General features: G+C 44.8%; 1 protein-coding gene across 30 annotated transcripts in view; it reads right to left on the bottom strand.

The window, feature by feature from the left end:
* LOC135090675 (potassium voltage-gated channel unc-103-like) overlaps positions 1-15,050 on the bottom strand; it is a 132,383-nt gene that overhangs the window by 90,254 nt on the left and 27,079 nt on the right. For 29 of the 30 annotated variants that reach the window (XR_010262077.1, XM_063987664.1, XM_063987671.1 and 26 more), the window contains exons 1-2: positions 12,149-15,050; positions 2,172-2,415 (exon numbers count right to left, since the gene is read on the bottom strand). The exon at positions 12,149-15,050 is cut by the window's right edge. Coding sequence is in view for 29 of the 30 variants with exons in the window: in XM_063987664.1 (XP_063843734.1) it covers positions 2,172-2,415; positions 12,149-13,156 (1,252 nt within the window). In the remaining variant the exon portion in view is untranslated. The remainder of the gene's footprint in view (positions 1-2,171; positions 2,416-12,148) is intronic. The other variant, XM_063987668.1, reaches the window with a different exon arrangement.

The following is a 15,050-nucleotide window of genomic DNA, read 5'->3' on the forward strand; positions in this document are numbered from 1 at the left end:
ATATGCATAAATTAATGTGTGTGTCATAATACATAAAAGAAACTAAATAAACATGGGAACTTTGACGAGGAAACAAAAGGAAAACCGTAAAATGATGTTACCTAGAAGCGTGAAAGAAAGAAAAAGTTAGACGATACAAGTCAAATGAATACAAAAATGAATATCAAAATGAATGAGTCATGAAATAATAATAATAAAAAAAGATAAATAAATAAATGCACATGAGAGGGAACAAAAATAATGTAACTAAGAACAGAAAATAAAAAAGTGAGACAATACAATGAAATTAATACAAAAAAAAAAGAATATAAAAATTAATGAGTGGTTAATGAAAAGAAAATGTACATAACAGCGGAAAAAAAAAATGCCGTAAAAAATAAAGAAAACGTGAGACGATACAATCAATAAAATAATAATAATAATAATAATAATAATAATAATAACCAAATGAATAAGGCTGAATATATAAATAAAAAAAATAACCGAAAGCACATGAGAGAAGGGAACAGAAAATAACATCATCAAATCAATGTTCAAATCAAATCAATGAGAAAACAAACACACGAATGAACAAACGATGATTAAATTTAGAGAAAGAACTTGATAAATATGACATTTTTATGCGGATTCAAGGACAAAACATGACGCAAATGGCTACAGCAGTAAGAGCATCCACTGATTCCCGTTCAATTGGATTCACGTGTGTTTAATTACTTGATAGACAACGCCAACGAGAATATGTTCTTTTTTTTTATAATCATGTTTATTTATCCCTTGTGTTTCATTCCATGACAGTCACACGCTGATAAAATACAAAAATAAAGGGACAGACTAAAAAAGAGATTATCCAGCTCTTTCGTTGCCTTTTTAAATTCACACGCATACAAATGATGAAATGAAAGAACGAACACACACGTACAAAAAATGTAATGAAATAAATGAGGACATGGAGAACTAGAGACACGAAAAAAAAAGAGTAAAAACATAACGATGACCAAACAGAAGAAAACAAAGCACTGGGGACAAAAGAGAGAGAGAGAAAGAAGGGAAAAATGAATAAAGGAGAAATGGACATAAAAGACCAGAAGAACGAAAACTTAAAAATGAGAAAAATAAAGAAGCATACGAAAATAAGCTGAATTGAAGAGAATTCAAAACAGGGGAAGGAAAAAAAAAATAGCATAGAAAATGTAGTGAAAGGAAGAAAAGAACAGAAAAGAACGTTAGCACGAACACATAAAAATGAGAGAAATACGAAGATAAGCTGGATTAAGGAGAACTCACGAACACACACACACACACACACACACACACACACACACACACACACACACACACACACACATTCAAGCTGAACCACTAGCCATCACAGGGGCGCCTCCACTTCACCTCTGGAGGTTTCCAATTTCACGATCATGCACTTTGAAAAGTTATAAAAAGTTGTGCTAATTACTGTGATGAATGGATAGATGCGACCTGATTAGTATAGCAATTCTCTCTCTCTCTCTCTCTCTCTCTCTCTCTCTCTCTCTCTCTCTCTCTCTCTCTCTCTCTCATTATATTCATACACACCTTAATTATGTAGGTGTATGTTCTACAGCAAGTAAGTTATCCTAATGGGACAAAAGATTTTTTTTTTTCCCATAAATGTATAGGTATTCATGAATAAAAGCAACGGATATGAATCTCAATTTGAATTTCTCTCTCTCTCTCTCTCTCTCTCTCTCTCTCTCTCTCTCTCTCTCTCTCTCTCTCTCTCTCTCTCTCTCTCTCTCTATGCGGCAACACAAACTACGTTACCTGAAACTACAGTAATTGAAACTACACTCGCTGAAACCACCACACCAAATAAAACAGCACAACCTGAAAGCATATTAACTGAAAACATTGGCTGGAACCATACCACCTAAAACAACATAAACTGAAGCCACACAAGTGAAAACACAGACTGAAACCGCAATTATAGCTTAAAACTACGTTAAATGAAACCATATATATCGAAACCCTACAAAATGAGGCTGGTGTCGTCTTGCAGCTTCCCTTATTTTTTTTACACTCTAAACTAAAACCTCATAGATTGGTACCTCAGTGGGTGATACTTTTTTAATCTTTTAGCTCTTTTTTTTCCCCAGCAGCGTCCCTCTTACATAAAAAAAGGATCCAACACTTACCTATGAGATCTATAATGACAATGGGACTATCATATTGGTTCTGATTGTTCTGTCTGGCCACCTCCTGCTCGTTGAGAAGAAAGGCGGCCACGTAGGGCGTAAAGATGGCCGTGTAGATGACGAGGAGCAGGATGATCCAGTCCCACACGGCCTTGAAGGGGGAGTAGTGGAGGATCGTCCATTTGTGTATTCGTGGAGATTGTAACTTGTATTCCGGCAAGACATCAGCACCCAGAGAGAGGACCTGCGGGGAGAACACAGGGTTTACTGGGGGATTATGGCAGTACACTGGTGATCTGGCAACACCTATTATTACACTTCGGTTATAAGAGAGTGGCATTATATCATAGACCTTTGAAGTAATACTGGTTTTGCTGAAGGAATACGGTAATGCACTAGTGATCTGGCTACAACTGTTATGATATCCAACTACTACACTCCGATAAGCCTTAACAGATCGACATTAAATTGTTCACCTTTGAAGTGGCACTGGATTTACTAAGGGATATAGATTGGACGGGTACTCTTCTGGCTACACCTGTTATGGCATCCAAGCATTACACTTCGACAAGCCTTAAGAGACTGGGATTTTACTACACACCTTTGAAGTTATACTGGTTTTTTACCTGAAGAATATCGCAATGTACTGGCATTCTTCTGGCTACACTCGTTATTACATCTACTAAGGGTTATGGTAATGGGTATCCAAGTACGACACTTCGATATACCTTAAGAGACTGGCATCTTATTAAACACCTTTGAAGTAACAATGAGTTTACTGGAGAAGTATGCCAATGCACTGGTACTCTTCTGGTTACACGTGTCACCTACTGAAGGATAATGCACAACCAAGAACTACACTTCGGTAAAGTTAAATCCTTCACCTGCAAGACAATTTTTCCCATAATCGTCAGTCACGCTTTATACGCTTATCTACGCATTACAGTCCCACTTCAGTAGTTCTGTAAGCTAGAAGAGACAATACAAGCTCTCCATTTTCGTTTTCATTGTCCATGCAAACAGCAGCTAGAAAAAACAACATGAACCTCCCCATTCTCTCTCGTGTCCATGCAAACAAAGTATTTACAACAGTGCTCTCTGTGTAAGCAAAGATCGACCGTGGCAATAGAAAACTTACGGAACTGACATAATGCTATACACCTTTGAAATAATATTAGTTTTCCTGAAGGATATGATAGCGTACTGTCACGCCTACTAATTTTCCCCCGGAAGCTGGAGTCAAGGCTAATCAATTATGGGTACTCTCGAATAAGCCACCCTTTCAACCTCTCCCCCACATACATGGCTGTTCTAGTTACTTCAAACATCATTAAGAGTCAGTGGAGGGACAGAAGAGGTGACCTGTTCGAGCACACGCCTAGAAGTGACTGGCTTTGACTCCGGCTTCCAAAAGGATGGGGGGGGGGGGAATTAGCAGGTGCGACAGTATATGTAACTAAACCTCAGTAAACTTGAATAGCCTTACGTTTGTAGCACTCATTAACACATTTTTAGCACAGTTACGGTGGTGCTACTGAGAGATTCACCATTGTACACCACCATACTACACTTCAGTAGATTCAAAGCCATCATACACACTAACACATACACACGTGAAATTAACTCTTATTTACTGAGCATATCGTAATACACTTCAGCACTTTAACTCACTACACTTCAGTCTACTTCAGCACACTTACGGTTGTCTTAATGAAGAATGCAGCAACGTGTGTGCCATTACTAAACTCCATTACGCTTCCATGGTATTGCAAACCTTCACAGAACATTTAATTCCCAGCCTACCCGCGTTCAATAAGGGAGGAGGCTTTAACATATATACTCTCTCTCTCTCTCTCTCTCTCTCTCTCTCTCTCTCTCTCTCTCTCTCTCTCTCTCTCTCTCTCTCTCTCTCTCTCTCTCTCTCTCTCTCTCTCTCTCTCTCTCATAAATTCAGGGATGTTTAAAGAAATGACAGGAAAATCAGATACAGGGATTTAGTTTTTCCTGCTCTCTCTCTCTCTCTCTCTCTCTCTCTCTCTCTCTCTCTCTCTCTCTCTCTCTCTCTCTCTCTCTCTCTCTCTCTCTCGCTATGACCCTGATACAGTTTTCCTAATAATATTTTCGGAAAGAGGGAACAACAAGCTGTTATTCTTTGCACCGTCATGAAAGGAGTAAAGAAAAAAAAAAAAAAAAAAAAAAAAACATCATGAGCGATGGGTTCAGATTTTGAAAAGTTTGAAAACACGAAAAATATACGAGTGTGTGTGTGTGTGTGTGTGTGTGTGTGTGTGTGTGTGTGTGTGTGTGTGTGTGTGTGTGTGTGTGTGTGTGTGTGTGTGTGTGTGTGTGTGTGTGTGTGTGTGTGTGTGTGTGTGTGTGTGTGTGTGTGTGTGTGTGTGATATTCCCTTCTGCAAGCAAGACGTTTTAGTGTAGCTTAAAAAAAAAATAATAATAGCTTTCTTTTGTTTTCGTTTGTAATCTTACATATTCTGAATTCTTTCGTACTTTGCACCATGTTGGAATTGCTTTTCCGTCACGAACCAACCAAGACTGTGTGTGTGTGTGTGTGTGTGTGTGTGTGTGTGTGTGTGTGTGTGTGTGTGTGTGTGTGTGTGTGTGTGTGTGTGTGTGTGTGTGTGTGTGTGTGTGTGTGTGTGTGTGTGTGTGTGTGTGTGTGTGTGTGTGTGTGTGTGTGTGTGTGTGTGTGTGTGTGTGTGTGTGTGTGTGTGTGTGTGTGTGTGTGTGTGTGGTGAAGGGGCGAGATAAAAATACTAAAAATAGGAATACACACATTTCGCCGAAACGAACCCAGTTATCGCTCAGCACTGGAAACAAGGAATCCTTTTGCTGGAAAGAGAACGTCCTAATCAGCTGTTTGTGGCTCCTGGCCCTGGCGCGATAACCCCCTTCTCTCTCTCTCTCTCTCTCTCTCTCTCTCTCTCTCTCTCTCTCTCTCTCTCTTTCTCTCTCATAAACACGACCCTTTTTAACGGGGAGTAGTTGTATATTCTTTTTGGTGGAATTAGTAAATGTTGTAATAAAATTAAGTCCTAAATATTGCAATGGATTAAAACACTTGCTCTCTCTCTCTCTCTCTCTCTCTCTCTCTCTCTCTCTCTCTCTCTCTCTCTCTCTCTCTCTCTCTCTCTCTCTCTCTCGTTTCTCGAACCACTCCTCGGTCTCTTAATTTCTCTTATCCACTGTAAGAATGTTTTCCTCTCTCTCTCTCTCTCTCTCTCTCTCTCTCTCTCTCTCTCTCTCTCTCTCTCTCTCTCTCTCTCTCTCTCTCTCAATTTTTTTTCACCCTCATAAAATTCTCCCTCTCTTTCTTCCTCTCACATTTCATTCAGTTACCCAGTAAATATAGCTCTCACCATCCCCCTCTTTCCCTCTCTCTTTCTTCCCCTCTTTCTCTTAACCAATGTGCAAACTCGCCTCCTCTCACCCTGTCTCTCTCTTTCTCCCTCTCTCCCTCTTTCTCATGCCTCTCCTGACCTTTTATAAGCACTCGTGACCCTGGCAGCGGTTCGGCCACGCCCAGGCGGACACGAAGGTTACAAGACTTTAAGGCGGATTCAGATCGTCCACAATACGAAGCCCATATATTTGTGCAAGTTAAGAGAAAACTTTTGCTAGAGGAGATGGGCGTTCTCCTCTTGTGTGTGTGTGTGTGTGTGTGTGTGTGTGTGTGTGTGTGTGTGTGTGTGTGTGTGTGTGTGTGTGTGTGTGTGTGTGTGTGTGTGTGTGTGTGTCTCATTCTTACACAACCAACATGAATCAAAATTGAAGGACAGAAAGACGTGTGTGTGTGTGTGTGTGTGTGTGTGTGTGTGTGTGTGTGTGTGTGTGTGTGTGTGTGTGTGTGTGTGTGTGTGTGTGTGTGTGTGTGTGTGTGTGTGTGTATGCTCAGATGCGCGCGTTCCATCACCGGTCAGCAGGATAAAAAAACAAACAAAAAACAAAAACAAAACAAAAAATGAATAAAAATGCGAGAGAGATAGACAGACAGAGACGGACAGACAAAAATACAGGGAAACTGGCAGGCCGAGAGACAGAGAAAGAGAGAAAGAGAGAGACAAACATGGAAGCACAGGATGAGGTTTTGCTTTACTTTCCTCTCCTTTAATGATTCTAAAGGACCAACATGTACGAGGAGGGAGAACCAGAGAACCCTAACCTTCAGTGACGCATGGGTGACACTCCTTTACTGCCTAGTCCTTTACAAACAACTCAATCCTCATCCTCTGCGACAGAAAATAAAGGCCGAATCTCACGAAAGAGAAAACGAGGCGAGACAGGTATAAAATTAATGAATATTCCACAGGACGACTCGCAAGGGAGGGGGGACTATTACTTTTTATGCTTTTCTGCCTTTGCGAAGAGAGTGCAGCATACGGGACGAGGAGGAGGAGGAGGAGGAGGAGGAGGAGGAGGGATGAGAGAGAGGAGAAGAAACGGGGGGATGAGAGAAGGCAGGAGGAGGGAAGTGGAGGTGGATGAAACCATTCGAGAAAAGTAAAACAATAAAAGAAAGGAAAAAGAAGGAAAGTGGTTAAAAAGAAAACGAAAGTAGTGAAAAGGAAAACTTGTACAGCTGATGAGAATGCAGCTTAGAAAGTAAATAGGAAAAATAGAATAAGGACCGGAAAAATAGGAAAGAAAGGAGGAAGGAAGGAGGAAGGAGGAAGGAAAGGAGGGTGAAAAATGCAGGATGGAGATAGCACTCGAGGGGAAAAAGGAAAAAAATAACAAGAGTTGAAAAGAATAGAGGGATCTTGCTTGGGGACAGAAAACAGTAAGTGGTGGGAAAAATGAAAATGATGAACCAAAAGTTTATAAAGAAGAAAAAAGACTAAGTGAGAAAGTACGAGAGAGAGAGAGAGAGAGAGAGAGAGAGAGAGAGAGAGAGAGAGAGAGAGAGAGAGAGAGAGAGAGAGAGAGAGAGAGAGAGAGAGAGAGAGAGATTGACTCCAGGAAGGAAAAAGGAAGGGACAGAACCACACTGGCAGAATAAAATACATAAAAAGGAAACAGAGGAGAGAATAACAAAACGGGGGAAAAATATATAGCCAGAAGATAGACGAAAATTACTGCGTAGGAAAACTTCATCATGAAACTTGAGAAAAAAAGAAAATAAAGTGAAAGTAAAAGACGGCGAAAGACGCAGAGAGAGAGAGAGAGAGAGAGAGAGAGAGAGAGAGAGAGAGAGAGAGAGAGAGAGAGAGAGAGAGAGAGAGAGAGAGAGAGAGAGAGAGAGAGAGAGAGAGAGAGAGAGAGAGAGAATTACTGTTGATATAGAATGGAGGAGAAAGGAGAAAGAAAATGAAAAAAAAAATGGATAAGGGAGAGAGAAGGAGAGAGAATCACATCCGATAAAAGAAAAGAGAAGGAAGGAAAAAGGAGAGGGGAAAAACTAGATATGAGAAAATGAAGAGGTTAGTGTAGGCAAGTGTCAAAAGGAAGGAAACGCGAGAGAATATATTGACAGCCTTGCATAACGGGAGTGTGGAAGAGAGAAGAGTGTGGGAAGGGAACATTATCTGGCGAGGCGCATGTGTCGCGGTGTGTGTGTGCGTGTGCGTGTGCGTGTGTGCGTGTGCGTGTGTGTGTGTTTTATAAAGGGGATGTGAGACGATGGTTGACGGTGTGTTGAACATATATTTGTAGTGCGCGGGCGCAGGCTCCTCTTTTTGTCTGTGTATGTATATGTGTGTGTGTGTGTGTGTGTGTGTGTGTGTGTGTGTGTGTGTGTGTGTGTGTGTGTGTGTGTGTGTGTGTGTGTGTGTGGGCGGGGATCAGTGAAACGAGAGAGAGAGAGAGAGAGAGAGAGAGAGAGAGAGAGAGAGAGAGAGAGAGAGAGAGAGAGAGAGAGAGAGAGAGAGAGAGAGTTGGGGGGAGGAAGAATAAACAATGCGATGGAGAATGGCGGCAGACAGGAGGAGGAGGAGGAGGAGGAGGAGGAGGAGGAGGAGGAGGAGGAGGAGGAGGAGGAGAACACGAGAGAATGGTGTAAGAGGTACTCCGTTGGCAAGGTAGGCGAGACCACACCTCTTTGCAATCCTGGAACTCAAATATGGAGAGGAGGAAACTTGAGGACGGCAGCCCCGAGCGAGGGTTGCGAGGGAAGGAATGAGGAACGGAACTCCAGGCCACCACACACTGCAGCCTCACTTGAAAACCCTCGACTTTACCGGGAAAATTAGAAGGTATTAAACTCGATTTGACAAGAAAAAGGGGGAAAATAGAAGAAATTAGATATTAAGATTGATATGGAATGAAAAAGGATAGATGAAAAAACATAAATACGAATAGTAAGAGGTAATGCGTGATATGAATAACAGAAAGACTTGAAAATTTCGACTTTGGTGGAAAAAATAGAAGATATTAAACTTAATACAGATGAGAAAAAGAAAACAACAAAAAAAAATACGACATACATAAATACGAAAAGTACAAGACAATACGTGAATTGGATAACGAAAAAGATTTGATATTAAAATGAAGTCGAAGAGATAACATGATTTGATCTCTGGACCGTATTTTGAAACACCTCTGCGCCGTACCTGATCAACTTTCAATAGTCTCTTAAAATTTCCACGAATTTTTAAGTGTTCTTAGTGTTCTAGTGCCGGATTGACAAAATTGCCACATTATTAACAGGAGAAGCACTCTTGAGAACAGGCCAATCATCTCTGTGACCTTTAAAAATAGTCGTGGTGAGGCAGCAAAACGTTTCTGAACATGGGGCTCTCTCTGTCAGACGTAAGACAGATTTATTAGTGGTGTAGGGACGGAATGATATTATATAGACCATTCAAATAGTGCAGTTTCTTTACAACTTGAAATTACACTACTGGAATTTCTGCATATTCAATATTGCCAACTGTACTCAAAGTTATGATGGGGGGGGGGGCTGGAGCAGATTTCTTCCCAGACAACAGATTTTGAAGATTTTCAGAAAGAAGAGCTAAAGACAAACACATGAGAGAGAGAGAGAGAGAGAGAGAGAGAGAGAGAGAGAGAGAGAGAGAGAGAGAGAGAGAGAGAGAGAGAGAGAGAGAGAGAGAGAGAGAGAGAGAGAGAGAGAGAGAGAGAGAGAGAGAGAGAGAGAGAGAGAAAGCAGAAAACAATAACAGCTGTTCATGGCCACTTCAAAATGTCATCAAATCGCCTCCTCCTCCTCTTCTTCCTTGGGTCGCCTCCAATACACATTTTGGACCGATGCTGAGCCTACACTCTCCTTCTCTTTGTTTTCCTTCCTCGATGGCGCTTTTGAGAGGAGGCAGAAGCAGAAGAATAAGAATAATAGGAGGAGGAGGAGGAGGAGGAGGAGGAGGAGGAGGAGGAGGAGTAACAATAATAATAAAAGCAGTAACAGGAGGAGGATAGGGAGGAGGAGTACCAAGGTAAATATACTCCCAGCTAGGTAAGGTTGAGGAGGAGGAGGAGGAGGAGGAGGAGGAGGAGGAGGAGGAGGAGGAGGAGGAGGAGAAAATAGACAAAAATGATGAAGAAATAGAACAACAATAACATCAACATCATCAACAACAACAACAACAACAACAACAACAACAACAACAAAACGAAGGAAACGAGGAAAAGGAGGAGGAGGAGGAAAACGAACTCAAAATAAATGCTCATACAAAGTTCAACTGCGACAACTTTCCGTTTGTGACAAGAAATTAATAAGAAGAAGCGCGGGAAGGGAAAGAAGTCGGGAACAAGAGTAGAAAACAAGAAACGGTGGAGGAAGAAGAGAAGAGGAAAGAAGAAAATGGGCCTTGATGGACGAACGTGGGGGTAGTGGGGGGCGGGGGGAGTTGGATTAGGGAGTGGGCTGTAAGGTGGGCGGGTAGGGAGGGATAGAAGTTAAGATAAAGCTGTTAGAAGGAGACAGAGGAGAAGATAACGAGAACAAAGGAGTGGTGGGATGTGCCAACACCTTAAAAAGAGGAAAGGTCACGAGAGAAAGAGAGAGAGAGAGAGAGAGAGTGAGAGTGAGAGTGAGAGAGCGAAACACACACAAAAACACAACGGAATCATTCTTGCACAAAACGCACTAACGCAACCATGAGAGAGAGAGAGAGAGAGAGAGAGAGAGAGAGAGAGAGAGAGAGAGAGAGAGAGAGAGAGAGAGAGAGAAACTATCCTCCCGCGGAATACGAGTATCTAAAAAGCACAATAATTTTCCCGCAAACTTGCGAAAAAATAAATAAATAGATAAATAAATAAATAAATGAAATAGCACCGAAACAAAATATTAGCGAAGTACGCCACGAAATAGAGGAGCAAACTACTTTAATATCGTAATAAAAAAAAAGAAAAAGAAGAAAAAAAAACGTTCCCGAATGTATTACGATGAGCAGGAGGGAAAGAGAAGAGGAAAAAAAAAGTGGTTTCGTTAAGTTTGTCGAGAACTTCAGTTTTTCCACGAAAATGAAGGAAAAAATATGAGCTTTGGGATCAGATGACATAATGAATTTCGTTCCAGCGGTCGTAATGACTCTTGTAGCCAAGAGCAGTAGCGGCAGGAGGAGGAGGAGGAGGAGGAGGAGGAGGAGGAGGAGGAGGAGGAGGAGGAGGAGGAGGAGGAGGAGGAGGGAAGAAAAAGGATAGGCCATGACGAGGGGGAAGGAAAGGTGAATCATGATAAGGAGGAGGCGGAGGAAGACTAGGCAAAAAATAATGAAAGTATATATATTTGAGGAGGAGGAGGAGGAGGAATATAGATAAAACTATATATAAAAAAGTAATGGAACGTGAGAGAGAGAGAGAGAGAGAGAGAGAGAGAGAGAGAGAGAGAGAGAGAGAGAGAGAGAGAGAGAGAGAGAGAGAGAGAGAGAGAGAGAGAGAGAGAGAGAGAGCGCACAAAGGGACGGAACACCTCTCTACAGACCAGCCGTTCCCTGGACTCAATAGCGCGAGTGGCAGTAACTTACACCGCCGCTCATTGGCTCAGGTCACAAGAAAACCTGACCAATGGGGGGGCAGTGAGGGAAGAGACGGCCTGTCCAATACTAGGTGAGGAAGGGACGCTCAGATGGGCCTAGGTACAGGAAGGGAACAGTGCTTTTTCTTCCCGTCCCTTCCGTCAACAGGAGAAGGTGGTGGAGCTATGCCGGACAAGTGTAATGAGGAGAGAGGGAGAGGATAAGTTAGAGGGTGAATTATGCATAAAGGACGAGACCGGGGACGGGGGAATCAGCCACGTGTCGTGTGAACTTCATACAAGAGTTACGATCGAACTTTCAGCGCCTTCAACCCCCACCCAGCCCCCAAGGGAAGCAAAGTCCCCTGGTTGTTCTCTGATCACTCGTAAACACCGGTGATTTATGGTGAGGCTACCCCACTCTGATGGAAAGAACCGTCAAGTTACGACACCGGGACCTGCCGAGTTTGTGTCTGTCCCGAGATGAAAGACATTCCTGGGTGAGGGTCACCTGCCGCTCTCCCGGGCCTCTGTTTCACGGGGATGAGGAGAGACAATGGGAGGAGGAGGAGGAGGAGGAGGAGGAGGAGGAGGAGGAGGAGGAGGAGGAGGAGGAGGAGGAGGAGGAGGAGGAGGAGGAGGAGGAGGAGGAGGAGGAGGAGGAGGAGAAGAAGAAGAAGAAGAAGAAGAAGAAGAAGAAGAAGAAGAAGAAGAAGAAGAAGAAGAAGAAGAAGAAGAAGAAGAAGAAGAAGAAGAAGAAGAAGAAGAAGAAGAAGAAGAAGAAGAAGAAGAAGAAGAAGAAGAAGAAGAAGAAGAAGAAGAAGAAGAAGAAGAAGAAGAAGAAGAAGAAGAAGAAGAAGAAGAAGAAGAAGAAGAAGAAGAAGAAGAAGAAGAAGAAGAAGGAGGAGGAGGAGGAGGAGGAGGAGGAGGAGGAGGAGGAGGAGGAGGAGGAGGAGGAGGAGGAGGAGGAGGAGGAGGAGGAGGAGGAGGAGCCCTGGCTGGTTGTCATGCACACAAGCCTGCAGTGTGATATGATAATGAACATACTGTGTTGAAGTTCTTGATGATCTTGTTCTTCACTTCCTCGGACTTGGAAATGGACCTGGAGTCATCGAGCGCCGAGGAGCGCCGGGACGCCAGGGAGATTCTGTCCAGCAGGGAGGTGTTGAGCGCCGAGAGGAAGGAGCCCTTGCGGCTTTCCTGGCCCCGGGAGGCGCCGGGAACCTTGAGGTGAGAAAGCCCCTGGAGAGACCCCTGTAAGCTCTTAAACTTGAGGGAGCCCTTGGAGCCGTGCCGTGCCTTGGCTACTCTCTTTCCATTCGGGAGGTTAAGGCTGCAGTGGGAGCCTCTCAGGTCATCCGGCCCTATGTTAGTTCGTGCTGAGGCGAATTGTGGGATCAAGAAAGGTATTGAGCTCTGGCGCATCGTTGAGTTAAGGAAGGGCTTGTCACCCTTTAGGGCCGAGGCGGTTGGTCGAGGCCCCAAGACTAGGCCAGCTATTGTTCCGTAGTTTGAAGGGTTTTGTTCCTGTGTCTGGCGCACATCGGGCTGGTCAGACATAAGGCCCAACTCGACAGCCTCCACAGCAGCGTTCCCGTCCTGCTCCTTGGCCTCCTCGGCGGCAGGGGCGGAGCCGGCTTTGGGCACCGTGAAGTAGCTGGAAATGACGCTGCCACTCCTGCTGCACGAGCTCGGTTTGTCTTCGTCTTTGTCAGTGGAGGCGTCCCTCGAGGCCTCGCTGTCGTCTAAGCTCTCGCTGGTGCCACTGTGAGGCGACTTGTCTATTAGGAAATAACGCGAGCACACACCCGCGTCGGGGGGCGACGCTCGCCTTGCGTTGCCCATCACGTCTCCCCAGCTCCGGGTGTGGGAAAGTGTCAGCTGGGAAAATTCACTGAGGAAGGAGTCGATGGTACTGGGGCTGCAGAGGGCGTCAACGGAGGTGCAGGAGCGCGTCACCTCCGGGGCGCCGCTAATGGTGAAGGGCGAGGGGCAGGGACCCACGCGCCTCTTGGAGAGCGGGGAGCTCGGAGTCACCGCTCTCCCTACGGACATCTGGGCAAGGAGGCGGAGGCACCACCACACACACACACGAAAGACTCAATTCACGGCCCAATACTTCCGCCGCGATCAAAGCCCCGCAAAAAATCTTTGTTTTCTGTAGAGTATTTCCATCACTGTGCGGGGTCAGGTAATAAAGCTCGAGAGAAAAATGTTATTTTTTTCCCTCGTGTTCCTTTGCCACACAGTCTGACGCACACTTTTAACAACACAGCGGCAGGCGGCATTCCCGGCGGCCGCGGCCCAAGCACCAGGAAAGGCCCCAGGACAGTGTCACGCGCGGAAAAACCTTGCAAGGAAACAATTCTACTTAACCATTTGTTCCGCTCTCATGGGAGTGTCTCCTTTTCCAGATTGGAAAAAGACTCTCATCGACGCGGTATTTTTGGTTTTGTTTCAATACTGTTTCCAGTCTTGTTGCATTATGGAAACGAGTTCACCAGCTTTTTTCAGACTTGAGACTTGGCTGCTGTAGGAAAAAACTTTGGCAGAAGTTCATGAGCGTGGGTTTGGTGGGCCCATACGTCACTATGAGCGTCATGGTGGGCTGCTGATGGGCTTGATGGAGCCTGAGATATTGGTAACGTTCCTGAAGAATGCTGAGGCCAACAGAGGCGCGGTGAGCCAGGCTGGTCTGGGCACTCAGCGCCAGCATCGGCGGCCTCTTGTCTCCGCAAGGAATTCACACATTCTTCGCCTTTGATTAGGTTCTCACCTGCACCGGCGGGCGCCTCCCTCGCCCCCAGCAGTTGCCACGGCCTCCACGGCAAGGAAGTAAAGAGGGCAATCTGTGAAGGCGTTACCCGGCGGCGGGAAGCGTCCATGTCATTGCTTTCAGAGAGTGGCACGGCGATGCTCCTCATTTAAGTCATGTCAGCGAGATAGAAGCCTCCTTTATGTCCAGGTCACGTTTTCCATTAAAAGCGTCTGTATTCATATGTACTTTTTATGTCCAGTGTTTTCGGGTTATTTATCGAACCTCTCCTTTATTCAGAGAGTCTCCCCTTTACTCCTGAAGGGGAACACCTCTCACTCTCACTTTCACACTCACAAGCTTCCCCAGGCCACTCTTTTCTGAACCACATCTTGAAGCTCAGTCCCAAAGGTCTCTTCATTTCTCTATTTTTCGAGTGCAGGTAATGAAAGGCAATTCAACTTTTTTTACTATATTCCAAGACTACCTGTGAGGGTAGTCGGGTAGTCTCAAGGGCCCTCGGTGAACTATCTCCAGCTGGAGTATATTATGCCGGGGCACACGCCTGCGGCAGCTCACAAGGGCGACAGAGGGAGTGTGCTCGGCTCAGAGCAAGAGCTGCGACACTCGTGGCTGGAGGGCCCACAGTGGTCCAGGCTGCAGGCTGACTACTGACACACTTTTTTTTTCAGTAAGACTCATCTAAGTGTTCAACAACAACTTTGCACTTTAACAATCTTCCTACGGAGGGAAGCCACGAGCGATATTTTTGATGCGCATCAACTTAAGGGCGACACATTTTAACACACTCAAAGTTCCCTTGAGCCTGGAAACGTTTACAAAAGCGAAAAATTCTCAGGAAGGCAGCGAGAGGCTGATGGTGCGGGGGTGGGGGTGGTGGCGTGAATGCAGCGCCCCTCCCCTGCAGGCGAGCTAAGGCACTCCTGTGGACACCGGCGGGAGGCAGGGCTGGGGTCCTCGTGGCACAAAAGCTGAGCCTCGACTGGCGCTCGGGGAAGGCGGAACACCCACTCCAACAAAGCCTCGATGTTGACTCCGCCACTCAAACGCCACTCCAGCGGGATTTAGCCAACTCGTCCTGGAGAGATTTCGGCGATGCTTTAAGCTCTTTTCCTCTCCCTTTCACTACTTCTTTCTGGTATCACGATCCTCCCATTGCAGTAAATAATGTTA

Source organism: Scylla paramamosain, chromosome 35 (genome assembly GCF_035594125.1).
Source record: "Scylla paramamosain isolate STU-SP2022 chromosome 35, ASM3559412v1, whole genome shotgun sequence".
Classification (NCBI taxonomy): Eukaryota; Metazoa; Arthropoda; class Malacostraca; order Decapoda; family Portunidae; genus Scylla; species Scylla paramamosain.